Here is a 22,074-nt window from a genome sequence, read left to right as displayed (position 1 = left end):
TCTGTTTTCATCATTTTATTCTGTGCAGTTTGGTCAGGAGGCACCAGCCAGTTCAATCTAGTGTTTTTTTTTAAACCTTTGACACAGTTTTTGAATGAAATTCTTCAGAGAATGGTTTGCCTGCCTACAATTCCTTTGTAAATAATGTGACAATTTACCAAAGAAACACTGAGCAATGTGTTGAAGATTTGGTTGTATCATTTACATGATCTGTGATTTATGTTTACATCCTCTTATCAGTTCCATCCATATAATTATTGTACCTGTACATGCAGAGAGGTTTTTGCACTGTTTTAAATGCATCACTATATTTTGAATGAATCTGTTTTTAACATAATCATTAGTATGGACTGTTGAAAACATGTGGGGTCTTTTGGTATCATGCCAGGCACAGACTAATAATTTCCCTTGTCACATAAAAACAGGGTCTTTCATTTTCCTAGGGGATAAATTAGCAGGCCTTTAGTCCCTCAGACATTTCTTTTCTGTTTGCTCTTAGTGCACTGTACATTCCTGTACTTCCATCAGTCAGTTCATTTGCAAGGGCAAGGCTTGTGTAGTAGGTGTTGTTGTACAGTTCTTGATCCTTCCCCTTGTAACACTGAATAAAAGTGCACACAACATCAGGATTATCATCACCATTCTTATTTTTTCCTGCACACAACTTCCAGTTGAAGGCATATCCTATAGCTGCCTCACTTAGAACAAATGTTTTGTATCCCCATTTATCTGTTGTTGTTTTTTTTTTAAGGGTTATGCTGTTTCAGAGTACTTCTCTCTTTGAATGTCAGTGATTGGTCTAATTTTGAATATTCAGTTATGGCCAAGCTCACCACTTGGACACATGATTATCATTGTTCACAAAATTTAAGAATCAAAGAATCATCGTGAACCAATTCCAAAACATAAATTTTGGAAATTTTTGTGTTTCAAATATCCAAAACATGGACCAAAAATCTTCCACTTTTGGCTTCTCATATTGACCAATTATCAGATGGAGACAAATGAATGCTTTCACCCTTTTGACTGGCTGCCACCACTTCAATTTAGAATAAGAGCCAAGCTCATGACCCTCTAAAAACTTGTTTGTTTCTGCTGTCAAGAGATTTCAAAAATATTCTTTCCAAAATAATCCCATGAAATCAGCAGGTCTGGGAGGAGTATCCTTGTCACTGTTGCTACCATGAATGTCACTGTGACAGGATTATGATGACAAGTCATGGTCATAAACTTTCAGTTTGCTACCTGAATCCTCATGCCGTGATTTGCCTTGAGGGCTTTGTTAACAGTGAACTTTCTACTGGATATTCTTTCTCCAAATCCATCATTTGGCACAAAAACTTAATGAAGTTTCACTCCTGTATTGCTCCAACACATTGAACAAAAAGATACCATGAAATCACCACATAACATGCACCCAACTTTTGCGCAATCTATCACTGATAGTTTGAGTTAGCCATAGACTATTTGTTGAGTGCTGGGGTGAGTGATTTGAAGGGATGTCTTGTTGCTTAATGGGTTAAGTAATTTAACTATGTTATTTTAAAACTGTCAAATTATATACTGGAAGCTAAGGTACTCATTCTTTGTCTGCATTATGAATTTGAAAAACTTAAGGGGGTGCTATGATAAATAATACAAAATCCTAATTTTCACACAATTCATGTGTATCATAACATATTACAGCAGTCATTATTAACTCCCTAAAATTTCTCTATAAATATTTAATATATACTTGAAATATAGTATGTACTATGCTATGGTCAGGGTGGTTTTATAGGAAGAAGTAAAGGTCGAAGTAGTGGCAGTATGGGTGCTTGCTGCTATACATTTTCAACATGCATTTCCTAACATCCTTTTACTGTGTTTCACTCAATTAATTGATGGTCATTTGCCACAGAAATGTTGTGAACCAAAGTCAAATTGTCACAGATTAAAATAGAAAGTAGGTATAACCCAAGAAATGGCTTTTCATTTTAACCTTATGATGGCTGTTGGAGTAGAAATTTCAGCTGTATTATTGCAGTAGTGGTAGCTATATTTTCATTGCATTTCTCTTTACCTTTTTGCACTGTGTGTATGTTATGTTGTAGAATTATTAATAAACTTTATTTGTGTATAAGGACATGGTGCCATCGTTGCATTTACTAAGTGTTAAATATGTGAGAGATAATAAGTCCTAAATAATATAATAATAGAAGAAATGTGGGGGTGGAAGAGGTTGTAAATCCTCCTTTAAATTGCCCCTTGTTTGAAACTATCATCCCAAAAAGTTTAGTTGAAATTGGCTCAGTGACCTAGTAGTAGTTAGACAATGGACAAACAGACAGACACAGATTTTTTTGTCTAACTTTTACTAAAAACCAGATCCTGCAGATTGATTACTAGTAACTTTGATCATATAGTAGAGTTAACTACATGCAAGTGTATGCATTAACTAGCATAGGCTAACAAATGTGTGAAGGAATGGCAACAGAAAAAATATGAAAACTGCTGGATGAAAAACAGAAAAATATAGAATTTTTGTATGGTAAATACACTTGAAGTTAGTTGCAACACATACCTGATTGAATCATTAATAACAACAATATTGGAAGTGAAATGCTGTTACAGTACAAAGAATGAAGACATCACATCTTTTTTAACTTATCTTGAATTAGATGAACATATTATGTTGCAGCTAAATCAGAACTGGTACAACGACTACCAAGTTTACAATCGACTTTTGTGTTCTAAAATAATAACAGGTTAAAATGTGATATAACCCAGTTGATTGCAAACATCCTGAGTTGGATAAGTGTGTGAAGATGAACTCAACTGAAGATAATATTCTGCATTTTAGCAGTGTCTAACCATTATAACATCAGTGTGTTCAAAAATTGCTATTGAGGTCTAAAATATTGCTGTAATTCTGATTTATAGAAAGATACATACATAGACTAAAAAACATAGTTGATTGATATTGAAGCATTATGTAGTTGTAAATTTCTAGATTTTAACTGGTGTTTTTAGCAAAGTTTTAACTTCTAAATAAATCCTAATAACAATAACAGTTTTTCAGTTGCCTTCAAGTTGGTCATCAGTAAGCTATTATAGCAAGTTACAGGGTACAAAGGTCAGTTCTTATATATTATAATTAATTCCAAGAAGAATGTAATGAAGGAAATAATTTCTTGAAGGTAATTCTCTTTTGCATGTTAGTGATGTCCAATGTTGGAACTGCACCACATCAAGACCTGTTGTACTCCAAAATGCACACAGTTATTGCTTTATGAATGGATAATTGGAATGGAATGAAGGCAAATTATATTTTATAGCTTATGTTAACAATTTATCTGGTACATGATGTAAAATTTAAGGAGCTCAGTGGAACTCTTGGTCAATTTTGTTCTCTCATTCAGTGAACTAATGTAGAAAAACAAACTCATACCCATTCAAATATCTGTTAAGCCTTCCTTTGAACTTCCTTAAATGTACTGCATTCACTACACTTGGAGGCAATTCATTCCAGAAACCAACCTCTCCATTTGAAATATAAAACTGTGCTACCTGAAAATGATTTGTAAAATTATACTTGTGTCTCCTACTCCTACAACTCTTATAATTAATTATGAAGAGAAAGAGGATGTATTGACAGTGCTAATTTGGTTAACAATCTTAAACACCTTCCCTCTAACTCTTCTTCTTTTTTGTTTCATTACAAGAGAAAACAATGCCAGATATCTTAACTTTTCCTTGCATAAAACCATTCCATCCTAGATAGTAGCTCTCTTCTGAAACCTTTCCAACAATTTAGTGTCCTTTCTAAAGAAAGCAGTCCATGAATGAATACAGTACTGTGCATGTGGCCTAATAGTATTCTAGACAATGAAATTATAACCCCTTTAGTCTTCTTTTCAATATTTATGTAGATATAACCTACATTCCTATTTACCATACCACTAGTAACAACACACTGCTTGGATGGCTTAAAAGATTGATCAGTGAGAAATACTGAGATCCATTTGTTCCATAAAATTGTTTAAGGTTTTTCTAATCAAAATAATGTTTAGAATTCTGAGTGTGATAACACATGCACGTTACATTTCTTTCATTATAATTACAAGCCATCTGCTGTTTATTTGCCCAACTTAATAAATTATTTAAATCCTTTTGTAAAACCACAGTTTCCTCTTCACAGCTAGCAGTCCCCAAGAAGAATATCATAAGCAAATTTAAATAATTTATTGGCAGTTTCAGCTTATGTATTTGAACACCCAGATGTGTGTAAAAGAAAAAAAATAGAAGAAAAGTATAATCAAATTTTCAGAAGGCTGAATGAAAAGCTTTCCCTGAGGTTAGGTTGTAGTTCTCAGTTATCTCTCAGGCTTTTATATAGAATTGAGCTATCAAATAAAATAATAAGACTGTTATAAAATAAAATTTGTAGAATTGAACTGATTATTAAAAATTGTTTAATTAAATAATAATTCTTCTGCATGTGAAATATTGGAACATTATATATTTAAAACAGTTTTTGGTTCTAAAAGTAAACTTTGAGGTTCACATGTATTGCTCAAGTAGAGCTAAATGTTACAGTTTATTGAATATTTAATCTTCTTAAAGCTACAATAATCCTTGTATTGTGTTTTGGGTCTAATTGACCCAAAACTTGTTTTCGTCATAGTGTGATGAAATGCATTATATCTTTAAGTTTATTATAATGAGAGTTTAATTTTTGATATTAAACATAAAATGGTAAATGCTATATAAATAAAACATAGCTTGTCAATTCAAATCTATTTTAATTTGTTTGAAATTGCATTGGATCAATATGACCCAAAATATAACAGACATATTTATATTCTGAACATTATAGGAGTGTTAAGTAGGGTTTACCTGAAATATCACTTCTTAATTTTTTTATATTACTAGTTTTTTTAAGGGAATTAAGATTATTATTGGTCTAGTTTTCATTAGTCTCCAAGTGACTTATATCTTTGAAGTGGAATCACTATTATAAAAATGATTAAAATAGTTAAAAAAATATATATTTGTTGTATCTGTTGAAGAACAGTTATATATTGATAGTCCAGTATACTCACCAAAGGGAATCATCTGTGGAACAATTAATACATTTCTTGTTAATTAGAAATGGAATTGGTAATTCAAGAATATTTTTGCCTCTCTTCTGTCCCATGTGCACGTGCATCATCACAAATAGTAATAATACTAATATAAAATCAATTTATTTAAAGCGTATTTCACCAATATTAGTTCCAAATGTAGAACTGTGTGTTTTTCATCAATGTGTGCAATTATCATGATTTAAAGTAATGTATAATTATGTTTGTAAGATTTAAATTGATGCTGTAGAGAATCTTACAGATATTTCTTTTGTGAAGTTGAAGAAGGTCTAACTTTTGCCCTTTTACACTAGGGATTTACATTCTCCCAGCTGTCTCTAGATCAGCAGCAAAGACTAGTCCAAGCTTGTGGCTTCTCAGCAATTCAGAATTCCAACCACTCGCAGGGTTTCAGCGGCTCCCACCCCTCACAAGGTGGTAGTGGCAACTCTTCTCAGGCTCAGAATGACAGCTCCAACCTCAGTGCAGCAAGTGGCTCTAGTGATAAAGATATTGATGTAAGAATTAAATGAGTGTGTTAGGAATATATTTGCTACTAAGTAATTATTGCATGTATAAATTATGAAGAAACTGCTCAGGCAAGCAGACCAAACAAAATTTGTTTTTATGAATTTTTTTCAGTAAATTTTAGAAATAACATACTTCTATTTTTTATTTCATCTTTTGTTAATGTCAATCATATTTAGAATTAATTAATCTTATGTATTTGTATCTATTGCATGGTAAACTCCAGATAAAAGCAACTTATCTTTCCTATTTTCTTAACTTTTATTGATGTAAACGTGACAGATCAGGTGAAGGAGAAGAAATAAATTATAAGTTATTAAAAAAATTTAAGTACAAGATTGATAGATGTGAAAAGAAGAATGTTTTATGAATTTTATTTATTTGAAGAATAAGGAAAACAAAAAGGTAGTTGTTGGTGAATTAGTTTTTTTTGGATTCCAGAATTATTAATATATAATAACTCACATTTAATACCCTCATGACAGTTTTTATTTATAGAGGATACAGTATTTGCTATATGTTTAAATTGGCTTTAGTGGGTTTTTGAGTCATCTATTTACAGGTGTTATGCTGATTACATGCTCTATGAAATGATACACACACTGCATATGAAGCTAGAAAACAATTACCAGAGTTTCGTAAAAATATGAAATAATGTACTTAACATTTAGAGGCATCGTTAAATGTAGATGTTAAAAAAACATCTTTAATTCCAGCTCTGAATGAAAAAGTAAATAAATATAACAGTAAAGGTTCTGTTATGATAAAAAGTTGAATAAGAGGATGAGAAGTTAATAAATAACAGGATATGGAACAAGTTTAAATGAATCTGTTTAACAGTGTGGATTAGGAAAGGAATTATGTTTGGAGGATAAGCATGAACAGGAAGGAAGGAAGGAGAAAAATGGGAAGTGTAGGAGTGAAAATAATATTTGAGGTTAATTGAGAAGAAGAAAGAAAAGATAAAATGTATTTAACCCAAGGAATATATAAGTAAGGTCTTGATTTTAATGAAAGTACAAGAAATTAAAAAAGGCAGTGCTGAATTGAGAAAGGAATTGAAAGCAACATAGATATCAGGAAATACAACAAAGACTAGAGTTTAGAATAAAAATATAAGGATTTTTGTGTAAAGAAAAGGATGAATCTAGAGAAAGAATTGGAACTGAGGAAATAAATAGAATGGTAAGGTAAAAGAGTTAGGAAGTAGGAGCAAGAGAATTAATGTTGTGATAAAATGATTGGAAAAAGAAGGAAAATTGGGATGTAAATAAATATTATTAGAAGAGAAAATGCAAGTACTAGTTGAAGGAAGTGGGAAAACATGAATGGTAGGTAAGTAAATATAAGAGAGAAGTTACTTGATAATAGTTAAACTACAAAGCTGGAAAGAGAAAAAAAAACTGTTAAAGAAAAAAGTAAATTTAAGGAGTACAAATATTTTTACCAATGAAGGTGATTTTCAAATTAGAATGCTTCCCATAGAGTTGAGAATATTGCAAAATAGTGGAGAATAGAAGGAAAACGTGGACGATGGGGACTTGTAATATAGCAGGGAAAGAAAATAGGGCATAGAATTTTGTTATTATTTAGAAAAAAATTGATGTTGAACATGTAAACATGCAGTGGATGAGAAAAAAATGGTATGAGGAACAATAATAATAGAAATAAGTGGTTGCAAAAGAGAAACATGAAACAAAGTTTATATGTATTAGATTATGGAATGTAAGTAGAATAAAGTAATACTAATGGTAACAGTAGTTTATTGTAAAATAACATAGATGCAGAAGAAACATTGAAAGACAATAAAGGAAGAGCAACTAGCAGAGAAACAGGAAGTAATCCTGTGAATAATAGTAGGAGACTAATTTGGTAGAAAGAGGGAAGAAGTGTATTATGAGAAAGGAGGAAAAAGGCAGAATAAAAAAAAAAAAAGTTTATATCACACAAATGAAAAAAGCTGTTAAAATGAATGCGTTAATAAAATGGGTTAGGTATCTTTATTTGGAGTCAAACTGTAGATAAAGGTGGTAAACTAATGTATTAAGGAGTTAGAAGAAATTAATTATTTGATCATGCAGTTGTAAATCTTGAAGCAAATAGGTGGGTGTTATCTTTCAAGGTATAGGAGAGAGTAGAATCTGAAGAAAGAAAAGAGAAACAAAAATCATCTTGGTTAAATGAGGAAGGAGAAAAACTGTTGTCACCCATGATAAGCTAGAACATGTACAAAAAAAATGAGTGGTGAGAAATATTGAAATATATAAAAATGATTAATATGAATACAAAAGAATTTGTGAAAATAAGAAAGAAGTAAAATATGATGGAGATAACAAGAACTGAGGAGTTATAAAAATGGAACAAAATTTGGGAAATGTGTAAAAGAAGGAATTAAGTAAGAAGAATGAGAAGAGTTCTTTTTAGGAAAAGAAAGAAAGAAAGAAGGGTCTCCAAAAAGTGGAGAAATAAAGGGGGAAAGACAGATTAAATAATTTATATTACATGGGATTAAGAAGTTAAAGAGAGGAAAGTCAGCTGGGATATGTGGACTACAAAATAAGATTTGGATATGTGCTTGAGATTTTTCATTAGAAGAATTAAAAGTTGTATTTAATAACGAAGGAGTAGCAATAGAGAAACAAAAGTGTTATGTTTTTCTGTTTTGGGTTGGCAACAGAGGCAGAAAATTTGAAAAAAAAATTTGGCAGGACAATGAAGAAGAAATAGATTGGAATTAATTATATATAAATAAATTAGATATTTAAGCTTTTCAGATAGGAAGAAGGAGGTTCAAAAAGGGAAATACTGATGCAAGAATAAATAGATATAAATAGGATAGCAGCTTAAATACTTGATGTTATTTTAAAAACAGTAACATGTAAAGTATTTACTGAAAAAAGATAAAGTATCAGCAAAATTGGATTTTGGGTAGAAGAAATAAAAAGTTTTGACAATTTACAGAAGGGGGAAGAATCAAAGACTGTAAGAGGTTAAAGGAAATAGACAAAATACATAATAAGATTGAGAAAATAACTAAATATGAATTTAAAGGTTATTATTTTATAAAGAACAAATAGAACTGTAAACAATGAGTGGGAAAGATTTGAAGAGGATATTGAGTGATAGAATAGGAGACACTAGTAGGAGATTAGAATTTGAATCAAGATATAATAAATGGTACCAGAAAGATAGCAGAAATTACCTGAATATTTATGGAGGATAAAACTGAAGTTGGAACCATAGTGAAATTCAGATGTTGCAGTTATATAAGGGGTGACAAATATTGGTTAAATGAAAAATTAAGAAAGTGTATTCTAGTGGTCGACATCTTGTGGTCAGTGGCAATTTGGCTGACCTGCTAAAAGTTGGCTTCACCCTTGCAACATGTGGGGAAACAGTAATTGCTCAATTTAGATTTCTTGGCTATGTGAGAAGAACAAAGATATTAAAGGGAAGAGTCACGACTACAGAGAATTTTAAGATTGGTTTTAGGGAGAATATTTAAGGTGGAAGAACTATTCATTTTGTTTGTTGTATGTAAATAAACATACACATTTAAATAAATGTACCAGTCATTGATCCAACATGTTGCTTTTTTTTTTTTTTTTTTTTTTACCCCAAATCAAAAAAGGTTTCTCATAAGTTGTGTAAAGTGTGTAGGATATGATGAAATGTGTGTGATAGTTGGAAGGAACAGATAACAAAAAACTAAGGAAAACAGTTGGGAACAAAAAGAAATAATTGGTGAATTATGAAGTGATGGTTTATAACTTTATCTCTGTTTTATTATCTTCACCACCAATGGTAAATGAAGGTTATGTTTCTGCCCCTGTGTGGGTGCTTGTCAGCAAGATTTCTAAGAGACAGTTAAGTGGATTTGGATGAAAGTTGGTATACGTTTAGAAGGTATTTGTGTATGAATGGACATGAAAATAAAAACAATCCCTATCTGTTAACAGGGAGAATGATTTTTCACACTGTGTTTGCTCTATAACTCAGTCAAAAATGGTCATATTTTGATGAAACTTGGTGGGCGTGTGTTGATTGTTTTTCCACATTGTCCATGTCTGTTGATAATAAATATGGTCAATGCTGTGTGGCAGAAGTATGCACTCTTCTGAGTTCCCATCTAGTTATTATTTAATTCACCTTTCATTTAGAATTTTTCATTTTTGCCAATGTTACTTTTAAGTTTGTTTTATTTATTATTTTACTCCTTAAATTTAATGTATTATTAGATAAAGTATGCTTTTGTTTAATTGAAATGTAAAATAATGAATTTTTCATTTATTCATAGTTAACTAATAAAATGATAAAACAGAGATCTTACTATTACATAAAAATGTATGCATTTTGTTCATACTAAAGCACCTGTTTGTGAGTTATGCCTATTTGAACGTATTCATAGCAGTCAATGTAAATAATAAACATATAAATCTAAAAAAGTGCATGCATCCATTACAAAAGTTCCTTGGTAATACTATTTAACTGAAAACTATGCAACACCTAAATATTACATTGTACCATGAACTGAAGAACTTGCTAAACAGCAGAATATATTCATTATTCATTAATTCAGAAAGAGGGTACATGGTGAATAAAAATAACCAATTATTTCTATTTGAAGAGTGTTAAATGAAAAAGAGAACAGTTTACATAATTGATTTAATACTTTTAATGTTTGACTTTTCACTAATAGGTTTTTTTTCTCTCTGTAGATTTGAACATTATCATAAATAACATAAATATTTTGTGTTTGGAAAAAAAAAACTATTAAAGAAAAATAATAAACACTGTATTTTAACAGTCAAATTCACACATCTGTTTTCGACTTTTGGTTGAAATGTGTTAGTAGTTTAAGAAAAATTGTAACCTGAACTAAGAAAATGTACAAGTTTTTACAGTTATCATTATTTGTTTTTAGCATGGATTATATGTTTGTGACAATAAAAACAACATTGAATGGAAGCACAACGTTTATGGCTGATATATGAGGATTTTAAGTAAAAATTGTTGAAATTACAAAATGTGTATAACATAAAATAATATTTTGGGACAACAAAGGACCTATTGGTTCATCTCAGCTGTTGCATCTTCTAACACTATTAAATAAATACATTTTAAAAAATCTGAAACCCTTAGAATTCATGTACTTATTATTAAGCTTTCTCTTAAACTCACTTAAATTTACTGTCTCACAACATCTGAAAGCAACCCATTCCAAAGGCCAACCACCCTGTTATAAAAATAAAACTGTCTTATCTGAAAATGACTCCTACCTTGCCAAAATTTATATTTGTGTCTCCTAGTCCTACTGTTCTGACTGTTAAGTATGAAAAACAATGATGTACCAACACTATCAATTCCTTTTATAATTTTAGACATCTCAATCAGATCCACTCTTATCTTTTCTTTTTTCAAGAGGAAACAGAATTTATTCACTGAGTAATTCCAAAAATGATCATTTTGTGATAAAAGTTTTAAGAAATTGAATGAGTTTTCAAAATAAAAGTAAAAGATTACTGTGTTCTCAGATTTGTTAAAACAAACGTGTTTACGTAGGACGGGATATTGTTTGATCACACCAGTTTTCTAAAATGTTAAAAACACCAATTTTTATGAAGGAATAAAATCTACAAGATATGAAATTGGATGAAGGAAATGTTACAGCTTTATGCCACAGACACACACTTATGCAAATTATTCATTACCGTTACACAGGAGATAGCCACTTCAGTCACTCCTGGTCAACAGCCTCTCAAAAACCACTTGTGCACAAGTATCCAATAGTAACACTTCTCACCATCATGAAGAAAGTTATTGAAATTTGATTGAGTCTGTTTTATAACACACAAGAACAGGCTCAAAACTAGTTTCTAATGATAATTTAACCCGTGCAGACTATGGAACATGGTGGTCATTAAATGTTGAAGAAAATTAACAAAGAATAATCTGCTCCCCAGTGGCTCAGCGATATGTCTGTGGACTTACAACTCTTAAAAACTGGGTTTTGATACCCGTAGTGGGCAGAGCACAGATAGCTCATTGTGTAACTTTGTGCTTGATTCAAAACAACCACAAAGAATAATCTAGGCACTAGAAGTTATGAATATAAATATTGGTAGCATGAATAATAATTATTTCTGTTACTTTGTTTATCTAATTGTATGAAAAAGTAAGGTTCAACTAAATATTGTATTCTGAAAATAACAGCATAACCTGATTTAAGAAACAAACAAATATGTTAATTTGTTTTTGTTGTTGTTGTTGTTGTTCTGAGGACTTTTAATAAAAATTTTATGGTTTATTTCTACTATTATTATCATATCTTCAGGACTGGTAATAACTTAGCTGGTGGTCCAGGCTGTGCCTCTATTCACACAGAAGTCCCCCAAGAATTTGGCACCTTATGTAGCTAGCTACCCATATTGTCTGTCCTTAACAGTGGGCCTTTGTGTACTTTTATTGTCCTTTTTTATCTCTCTCTCCAGTCATTTATAGGAAAAAGTTAAATATTTGTTAATTTACTAATATCTGTTGTTTATGAGGCAATGAAACATCTGGGTTCAAATATTAAAAGCTTAAATTGAATTTGTTGGGTTTGTTATTGTAATTGTTAATTAGAGCAGGATAACTATGATGTCACTGTTTAGAAGAGTTTGTTTTAAGTCAGGAAATATTCACACTAAAAGAAGACATTAATTTAAAGGCTTAAGCTGCTTTAAAATTTGTCTTTTTTTTTCTTATTTTTTCTGACAAGAGTCCAGATAAACAATTGAACAAAACTCCTCCGGAAAGAAAACGGAAGAGGAAAGATGATCAAGGGGGTGGTATGTAATGTTTAGTTTTATTTTGCAATTTTTATTTATCTTTCTTTTTGGTGTTTTTTTTTTTGGGGGGGGGTCAACTTTCTAATTTAAGATAAAAGTTATTTTAGTTATTAAGAAACTGTTAGTTTATCCATACTGTGGAAACTCAGAGCAATGAAATTGGCAGAGGTTTCTTCATTGCAGTATCTTGCTTGCTTTTGAAACTATTTTAATAACTTATATTCTTGCAAAGTTCTTATTTCACTTATTTTGTATTGAGATACAATCAACTGAAATATTGTAAAGGAACTTTATAACATTAGTAGTGTTAGGTATTTCTACCTTATAATATATATTAATATAAGTGTCTAATATCTATTTGTGACTGTAAGAACTGTATGATTAAATATGTATTTGTATATTCTGACTGGTCCCTGGTAGCTCAGTAGTGTGTGGGTTTATAACACTAAAAATGTTAAATACTTGTGGGTGCAGTCATTTGTGTAGCTTTGTGCTTAACAACAAACATTCTGAATTAATTAGCTCTAAAGTTTACGTTTGACATCAGTTGTACCAACTGGGTTTATGAACTTTATAAACATTTAGAAATAGCATTGTGTCTTCAGTAAACATTTTGTCATGCTTTGGATTAATTAAATTTGTCCATTGAAAGTGTGTGCATTGAAAAGTTAACATGTGCATGCTCTAACCTTCAACAGAATTACATTAAATACTTAATTAAACAGTTTTATTAACAATTTATATCAGTAATCTTAGCATCAAAATGTAGTTTATAATTTAAATGTTAATGTTATTTTAGTTTTAATATCTTAATTTTAAAAGGAAGTTTTAGAGTCATGTATCATGCTCTTAATTACTTATTTTAGATTCTTTACTTCCCTTAAATGTCTTTCTAAGTGGCCATCAAATAAGAAACACAAATAACAAATATTGGAAAACCAGGATATAAACTTAGAATCTGTTATCTTTGATTACTGAGATATTAAAAAAGTTATACTCCATTCTGTCTTTTAAAAAAGTCAACAATTTCATCTTACATTGCTAATGCATTAATTATAACCAATATATATCTGATAGCTTTTTCTTCATGTGATTTTTTTACTGTTGTTTTGTTTTGGTGCTCTTAACTAAATGTTTAGCTTCAATTTCATTGTTTGCAATCATATTTTTTTTACTCCATGCAGCTAACAAAATTCTTTTAAGCTTTTCATAGCTTAATTAGAAAGCCATTTAAATATAATACCTTTAGACAATCTGTTGTAATGTCTGGTAAACTTTTTGTGTTTTAAAATGCATATTTGAAAGAAATATTAATGATTTTGCAGAGAAACAACACATTATGAAAAAATCTAGTGCTAACTGTGTATGTTCCTTAGCACAAATTACTTTAAGTCCATAATTTCTTGTTTATTATGTATATCTTTCATTTATTGTAATTTAATTTTAACTGAAGTACTACAATGTAAAAATAATAAATTTTACAAGATCATTTTGATCTAACTACATTAATGTGGTTGTTTACAGTAAGTTCTCATCCTGTATTTAATTGCATGTTATATACTTTAGGGTGTAAAAGGCATTATAGAGTAATAAATTTAAAAGCAAACAGATTTGATAAAGTTAGACAGCCAAGGCTATTTAGATAAATAACTGTAATTATTCAAGGAAAAAAAATATATATTGATTTTGCCCTCCAGTGGTATAGCAGTATGTCTGCAGACTTACAGTACTAGAGATTGGAAATTGCAACCCATGGTGGGCAGAGCACAGGTAGCCCATTGTGTAGTTTTTTGCTTAATCTCAAACAAACAATTATTGATTTTATTTTGCACTTTTAAAATGTTTTTCTGTGTATAAAGTTGATTTTTTATAGTCAGTGTTTGGGAAGAGAAGATAAGAGATCAAAATACAAATTTTTTATTGAAAAATGTGATATTGTTTAGTATGCTCTTGAATTTATGCAAATGAAATATAAAACTACAAGAAGTTTTCTTCTTATTAGAAAACAAAATCATTTTTTGCTCAGACTGACTCTGTCAAGGTTTCATAAATTCATAGAAAGATCTTTAATATAAATACTTTATTTGAAAAAACAAAACAGACTTGTAACATATACTAAAAGTTTGCCAAATTTTGTGAAGATATATTTAGTAAATTCAGAATTATAGTAAACATTACTATATATAGCTTCACAGAAATGGGTCAGTTGAGTGGATCAATACCATTGACAGAGTTTTAAAAGTCAGTACTATTATTTAAAGATTTCTGAGGTGGTTAGTGTAGTACATTTGGTGTGCACTTATCACAATTATATTGTGTGGTATACTTGTGTCAGGTTAAGCATATTCACTTTATCAATTCAGATGTTACAATTCATGTGTATTCTGTTTTTAAAAGAATTGTCTTTTAAAAAACGATAATTGTTTCCACTTTGTTGGGCAAGCTGTGTAATGCACTAAGAGAGCAAAGAAACAACAAATTGTTATGGTGAGACTGGCAACTACATAATAGCATGAAAATAATATTTGGCTCCTTGTGGTAAATAAAAACTAATTATATAGATTGATTATATTTATATAAAGTAGTAGTAACAGTAGTAGAACATTTGCTTTAATTTTCTATTATAATGTGTAATAAATATTAGCATATCTTAATTTAGATTGCGTTTAAATTTGACAAAAATAACTTAACATTAAATTCTTTAGTCGTTAATTTTCCTTAAGCAGACAAGACCTGTTTACGTTTATTTACATTAATATCCAAATGAAGTAATTTTAAATTATATTCATTTACAGGAAAGAAGATGTTATCTCTGTGTGCAAGACTACATGTGTGTTAGAGTGAGACAATAAAGTAGTTCTTAAATGAAAGTACATATGAGAAGTTGATAGTTTCATTCTTTGATTTTTTTTAGTTGATAATTTGTACTCTTATTACTTGTTTTGAATCTTTCAAAACAAAACTGAGTTAAAATTATTTTGTATCTGTTAGATATTTTTACTTTGTTTTGTTTCTGTAGTTATGAAAAACTTTGATTTACTTTCTCTAAGAATTAATTGAATAAATAAACATGAATCTAAACTACTCACAAGGAAAGTATTATACCCTACCAAAACTGAAATGCTAGCCACCTTTCTTTGAAACTGTAATATTCTTGTCTGATTTTTATATATTTAAGATTTCTGTCATGTAATGAACAGTTAATAACAGTGTATTTTAAAAAGATAGCTTGTAAAATTACTCATATTTTATGTAAGGAATCAACAAAGTAAAGAGTAGAGCCAAGTTGCTATTACAGAATTCAAAGTGTTTGAGCGCTTTGATTATATATACATATTTGTATATATATTTGTGTCCATAGGTGTTTTTAAGAAAAGAAAAAGAATAGTTATTTCTCTGTAAATATGAATTTATTGTACAACTATGAAGACTTTCAGATACAGAAATAAATTATGATTTCTTGAAATTTGCTTATTTGTTATCCAAGGATACAAGTTACTCTTTCAAGCTAGTTTTAGTAGCCAAAACATAGGTTGGTTTATGAACAGGTAAATCATTTAAAATTGAACAATTAAGATATGCTGTACATTGATTTTGTCCAACATTTTACTTTTTGACATTCTAAACCTAATAACATGTTTTAAAGGTATTTTGTGTACACCAATCATTTAAAAAATTAAGTTTTTATTATTTTTTTATTTCTTGAGAAAAATAACATATCATTGGTCTTTTGTTTTGTCTGAGATATGTTGTGTAAATCATTATGAATCCAATCAGTTTTTTAGACGTTTCTTGATTTTTGCAACAAAATCTCCTTTTTATATACCTTTCATTGTCTATGTAATTTTTGTTTTATATGTTTTCAAACTCAAAGTGCCATTTAATTTTTAGTATTTCTATTCGTAAGACCTTGAATTTATGTTATACAAACCAGGTAATTCTGTACTTTTCTACTGCATACTTAGTTTTTGGTTAAAATGAAACAAATAAGAAAACAGAGTTAGGTCCAGTCAGATGGTGGCTGAATTATTTGTATATTCTTAGATTTGAACTTAATCCATGTTGTAATTCTCACTCACCACTACACACACATGAAGGAAGAAAAACAAATTGCTTTCACTTATTTATTATCATATTGTAGTAGTTGATACCATAAAGTAGTGTATATTAAAATGGGATGAATTTGGTAAAAGTTACACAATGTTCAGGGAATTAATTAGTAATCTAGTTTTATTGCTTATTTGCACTATAATTTTGGGCCCGGCGTGGGTAGGTGGGTTAAGGCATTTGACTCGTAATCTGAGGGTCACAGGTTCGAATCCCGGTCGCACCAAACATGTTCGCCCTTTCAGCCATGGGGGCATTATAATGTAATGGTTAATCCCACTATTCATTAGTAAAAGAGTAGCCCAAGAGTTGTCAGTGAGTGGTGATGACTAGCTGCCTTCCCTCTAGTCTTACACTGCTAAATTAGGGACCACTAGCTCAGATAAACCTTGAGTAGCTTTGCTCAAAATTCGAAAACAAACGAATTATATCTTTGAAATTTTATGTTGCTTAAGTAACTAGTTTAATGGTTCTTCTGTAAGACAAAATAAGGTGTAAAAAAGAAAATTTGAAACTTTTCATTCAGGAATAGCTTTTGTGTAAAAATGATTTTAAAAGCTGAATAGAAACTTTTTAATATTGTAGCTAAAGCTAACATAATCACGGGTATCATATTTTATGCTATATCTTTTTTTACAATTAATTTTAAAGTATCTAATAAAAGGTAATACTGTAATGATCAGCTAAGATCAAGCTGAAACTTCATATGAAAAATTAAAATAATAATCAGCATTAATAAACAAAACTTCTCCTTCATTCTTATCAGTTCCTTTCTCTTCTATAAAATGTTATCTGTATGTTACTAGTTTGTTTTTTTTCCATTTTGCTTGTTCTCCTTCAGTTATTTGTCTCTACTGGTGCAGTCAAACATAGCAAGCTAGAAACTATTTTTGTAATGAGGAATTTAATGTATCATCGACAAAGGCAGTGGATTTATTTTTAGCATTGTTTTTTTGTTTTCTTATCGCAACAACATGCTTCTACAATGAGAAGACGCTATGACTAAGTTTTCTCTGGTTTAACTGTTATTATATGCCTTACACTCAAGTAACAGATATTGAATCTGATATTTAATTGAAAAATTAATTCAATCTCTGTATGATAAAACAGATAAATTTCATTTTTTTTCTTTTCGGCACTAGATTACATAGATGTACACTTATATCAGGTTACATAGTAATTTAAAAAGTTCATAAGTAGGTGAACACATGTTGAGTTTGACATTCTAGAATGCTTCATCTGGAGTTTGATTTGCTAAATTCATGTCCTGTTATGCTTGACAACTTCAGCCATTGTTAGTGTTAAAATGATTTAAAAAGGATTCAAGTACACCAACTTTGAGAGTACTGTCTGTTACAAAAAGTTAATAAATTAAAGTGTAGCTAACTGACAAAGGGCAGTGTAATAGTTGCATGATGTAAGGCTGTGTTAGATTTGGCAGGCTTTAGGTAGCAAATATGTACTAGAAGTCGAAGTACAATACTTTCATGATATTAGGTTGTGTTAGAACTTGGCAAGCTTGTAATAGTATACACACACACTCTCCAAATCAAAATGTAATACTTTCATGATATTAGGTTGTGTTAGAACTAGGCAAGCTTGTAATAGTATACACACACACACTCCAAATCAAAATGTAATACTTTCATGATATTAGGTTGTGTTAGAACTTGGCAAGCTTATAATAGTATATACACACACACTCCAAATCAAAATGTAATACTTCAATGATGTCAGGTTGTGTTAGAACTTGGCAAGCTTGTAATAGTATACACACACACACTCCAAATCAAAATATAATACTTCCATAATGTTGGATTGTGTTAGAACTTGGCAAGCTTGTAATAGTATACACACACACACTCCAAATCAAAATATAATACTTCCATGATGTGAGGTTGTGTTAGAACTTGGCAAGCTTATAATAGTATATACACACACACACTCCAAATCAAAATGTAATACTTCAATGATGTTAGGTTGTGTTAGGACTTGGCAAGCTTGTAATAGTATACACACACACACTCCAAATCAAAATATAATACTTCCATAATGTTAGATTGTGTTAGAACTTGGCAAGCTTGTAATAGTATACACACACACACTCCAAATCAAAATATAATACTTCCATGATTTCAGGTTGTGTTAGAACTTGGCAAGCTTGTAATAGTATACACACACACACTCCAAATCAAAATGTAATACTTCCATGATTTCAGGTTGTGTTAGAACTTGGCAAGCTTGTAATAGTATACACACACACACACTCCAAATCAAAATGTAATACTTCCATGATGTAAGGTTGTGTTAGAACTTGGCAAGCTTGTAATAGTATACACACACACACACTCCAAATCAAAATACTTCCATGATGTAAGGTTGTGTTAAAACTTGGCAAGCTTGTAATAGTATATACACACACACTCCAAATCAAAATGTAATACTTCAATGATGTTAGGTTGTGTTAGGACTTGGCAAGCTTGTAATAGTATACACACACACACTCCAAATCAAAATGTAATACTTTCATGATATTAGGTTGTGTTAGAACTTGGCAGGCTTGTAATAGTATACACACACACACTCCAAATCAAAATGTAATACTTTCATGATATTAGGTTGTGTTAGAACTTGGCAAGCTTGTAATAGTATACACACACACACTCTCCAAATCAAAATGTAATACTTTCATGATATTAGGTTGTGTTAGAACTTGGCAAGCTTGTAATAGTATACACACACACACACTCCAAATCAAAATGTAATACTTCCATGATGTGAGGTTGTGTTAGAACTTGGCAAGCTTGTAATAGTATACACACACACACTCCAAATCAAAATGTAATACTTCCATGATGTGAGGTTGTGTTAGAACTTGGCAAGCTTGTAATAGTATACACACACACACTCCAAATCAAAATATAATACTTCCATGATGTCAGGTTGTGTTAGAACTTGGCAAGCTTGTAATAGTATACACACACACACTCCAAATCAAAATATAATACTTCCATGATGTCAGGTTGTGTTAGAACTTGGCAAGCTTGTAATAGTATACACACACACACACACACTCCAAATCAAAATATAATACTTCCATGGTGTCAGGTTGTGTTAGAACTTGGCAAGCTTGTAATAGTATACACACACACACTCCAAATCAAAATGTAATACTTCCATGATGTTGGGTTGTGTTAGAACTTGGCAAGCTTGTAATAGTATACACACACACACACCCAAATCAAAATATCAAAATATAATACTTCCATGATGTGAGGTTGTGTTAGAACTTGGCAAGCTTGTAATAGTATACACACACACACTCCAAATCAAAATGTAATACTTCCATGATGTGAGGTTGTGTTAGAACTTGGCAAGCTTGTAATAGTATACACACACACACTCCAAATCAAAATATAATACTTCCATGATGTCAGGTTGTGTTAGAACTTGGCAAGCTTGTAATAGTATACACACACACACACTCCAAATCAAAATATAATACTTCCATGATGTGAGGTTGTGTTAGAACTTGGCAAGCTTGTAATATTATACACACACACACACTCTAAATCAAAATGTAATACTTTCATGATATTAGGTTGTGTTAGAACTTGGCAAGCTTGTAATAATATACACACACACACTCCAAATCAAAATGTAATACTTCCATGATGTGAGGTTGTGTTAGAACTTGGCAAGCTTGTAATAGTATACACACACACACTCCAAATCAAAATATAATACTTCCATGATATTAGGTTGTGTTAGAACTTGGCAAGCTTGTAATAGTATACACACACACACTCCAAATCAAAATGTAATACTTCCATGATGTGAGGTTGTGTTAGAACTTGGCAAGCTTGTAATAGTATACACACACACACTCCAAATCAAAATATAATACTTCCATGATGTCAGGTTGTGTTAGAACTTGGCAAGCTTGTAATAGTATACACACACACACTCCAAATCAAAATATAATACTTCCATGATGTCAGGTTGTGTTAGAACTTGGCAAGCTTGTAATAGTATACACACACACACACTCCAAATCAAAATGTAATACTTCCATGATGTGAGGTTGTGTTAGAACTTGGCAAGCTTGTAATAGTATACACACACACACTCCAAATCAAAATATAATACTTCCATGATGTGAGGTTGTGTTAGAACTTGGCAAGCTTGTAATAGTATACACACACACACTCTAAATCAAAATGTAACACATCCATGATGTTAGGTTCTGCTAGAAGTTGAAATGCTTTTGGTAGCATACATTTACTATCAGTCAAAATGTAATACTTGTATGATATTAAGCTGTGTTAGAAGTTGTCATACTTTATGTGTATATATACTACAGGTCAACATGTAATAAATGTATAATATTAGACTGTATTAGAAACAGTCCTGCTTTACGTGTACATGTATAATATTAGGCTGTATTGGAAACAGGTCTGCTTCACGTGTACATATACTACAAGTCAAAATGTAATACACATACAATATTAGACTGTGTTGGAAGCTGGATTGATTTACTTATACACATGATAAAAGTCAAAACGTAACATGTATGGTGTTAGGTTGTGCTGCTTAAAGTTGCATGCTTCAAGTGTAGATATGCTACAAGACAAACCATCATATGTCCATGACTTACAAGGCATTATAAGATGTTGGCATGTGTTAGGTAGCATACATATACTACAAGTCAAAATGTCTTGTGTGGTATGAGGATGTGTTAGGACTGTGTAATATTAAACTTACAAACAGATAGTTTTTAATGTTTACAATGTGTAATAAAAAAATAATAAAGGAAAATATATTTATGAGAAAGTACTATAACTTCTTGAAATCAGAAGTTCTGTACTGTATTAAAGTGTAATAGTCTTATTGTAACCGTCTTTCAGTGGAAGAATTCTTTTAAATTATTTGGGGAAAATAGTGCAAAGTCTAGTCCATATAATGATAAGTTAGTTTATTTCTTCTTCAATATTTGTTACAGGCTGCTTTTGCTTATAACGGAAATATACCTGCTAATGGTATTATGATTTACCAGTCAAATCAAAGCTAAATGATTGAGTAACTGAAATATGCAGTAGTTAACACTGATTTGAATAATTTACTAACTTCTCAACCACTGAATAAACTGAAAACTGTGACTCAATGCTTCACTGTTTTTTATATTTATAAAGTATCCTTGTTTCTAGATAATTCATAAAGTCTCTTGGTTATTAACACTTTCATCACTGGTCAGACTCTCAAGCTAACATTTAAGTTAAAACATTGAAATATAGCTCACAATACTATTTTTAGAAGACAACATGTTAAGTTTTAGTATATTTCATTTCCAGTTATGATGAAATAAGTGAAGGTAGTTTTTATATATTTTGTTAGGTGGGAAAGGTGGAAGAGGTGAAAATGCCAAAAAATTAAATGAGTATTTAAAGGTAGGTTTGCCTCATTTTTCATTAATGTTTAAAACTGTCATAAAATTATAGTGTTCA

The 22,074-nt window shown here is 30.5% G+C and overlaps 1 protein-coding gene across 12 annotated transcripts in view; it reads left to right on the top strand.

Moving 5' to 3' along the window:
- LOC143234221 (serine/threonine-protein kinase tousled-like 2) overlaps positions 1-22,074 on the top strand; it is a 110,950-nt gene that overhangs the window by 67,129 nt on the left and 21,747 nt on the right. For 10 of the 12 annotated variants that reach the window (XM_076471408.1, XM_076471414.1, XM_076471410.1 and 7 more), the window contains 3 exons: positions 5,420-5,623; positions 12,394-12,463; positions 21,965-22,017. In XM_076471408.1, coding sequence (XP_076327523.1) covers positions 5,420-5,623; positions 12,394-12,463; positions 21,965-22,017 — 327 coding nt within the window. Of the gene's footprint in view, positions 1-3,201; positions 3,300-5,419; positions 5,624-12,393; positions 12,464-21,964; positions 22,018-22,074 lie in introns of all 12 variants that reach the window. The other 2 variants (XM_076471415.1, XM_076471416.1) reach the window with 1 other exon arrangement.

Source organism: Tachypleus tridentatus, chromosome 12 (assembly GCF_004210375.1).
Source record: "Tachypleus tridentatus isolate NWPU-2018 chromosome 12, ASM421037v1, whole genome shotgun sequence".
Taxonomy (NCBI): domain Eukaryota; kingdom Metazoa; phylum Arthropoda; class Merostomata; order Xiphosura; family Limulidae; genus Tachypleus; species Tachypleus tridentatus.
Note: the sequence above shows the minus strand (reverse complement) of the source record. Positions and strands in the feature narration are given on the sequence as shown.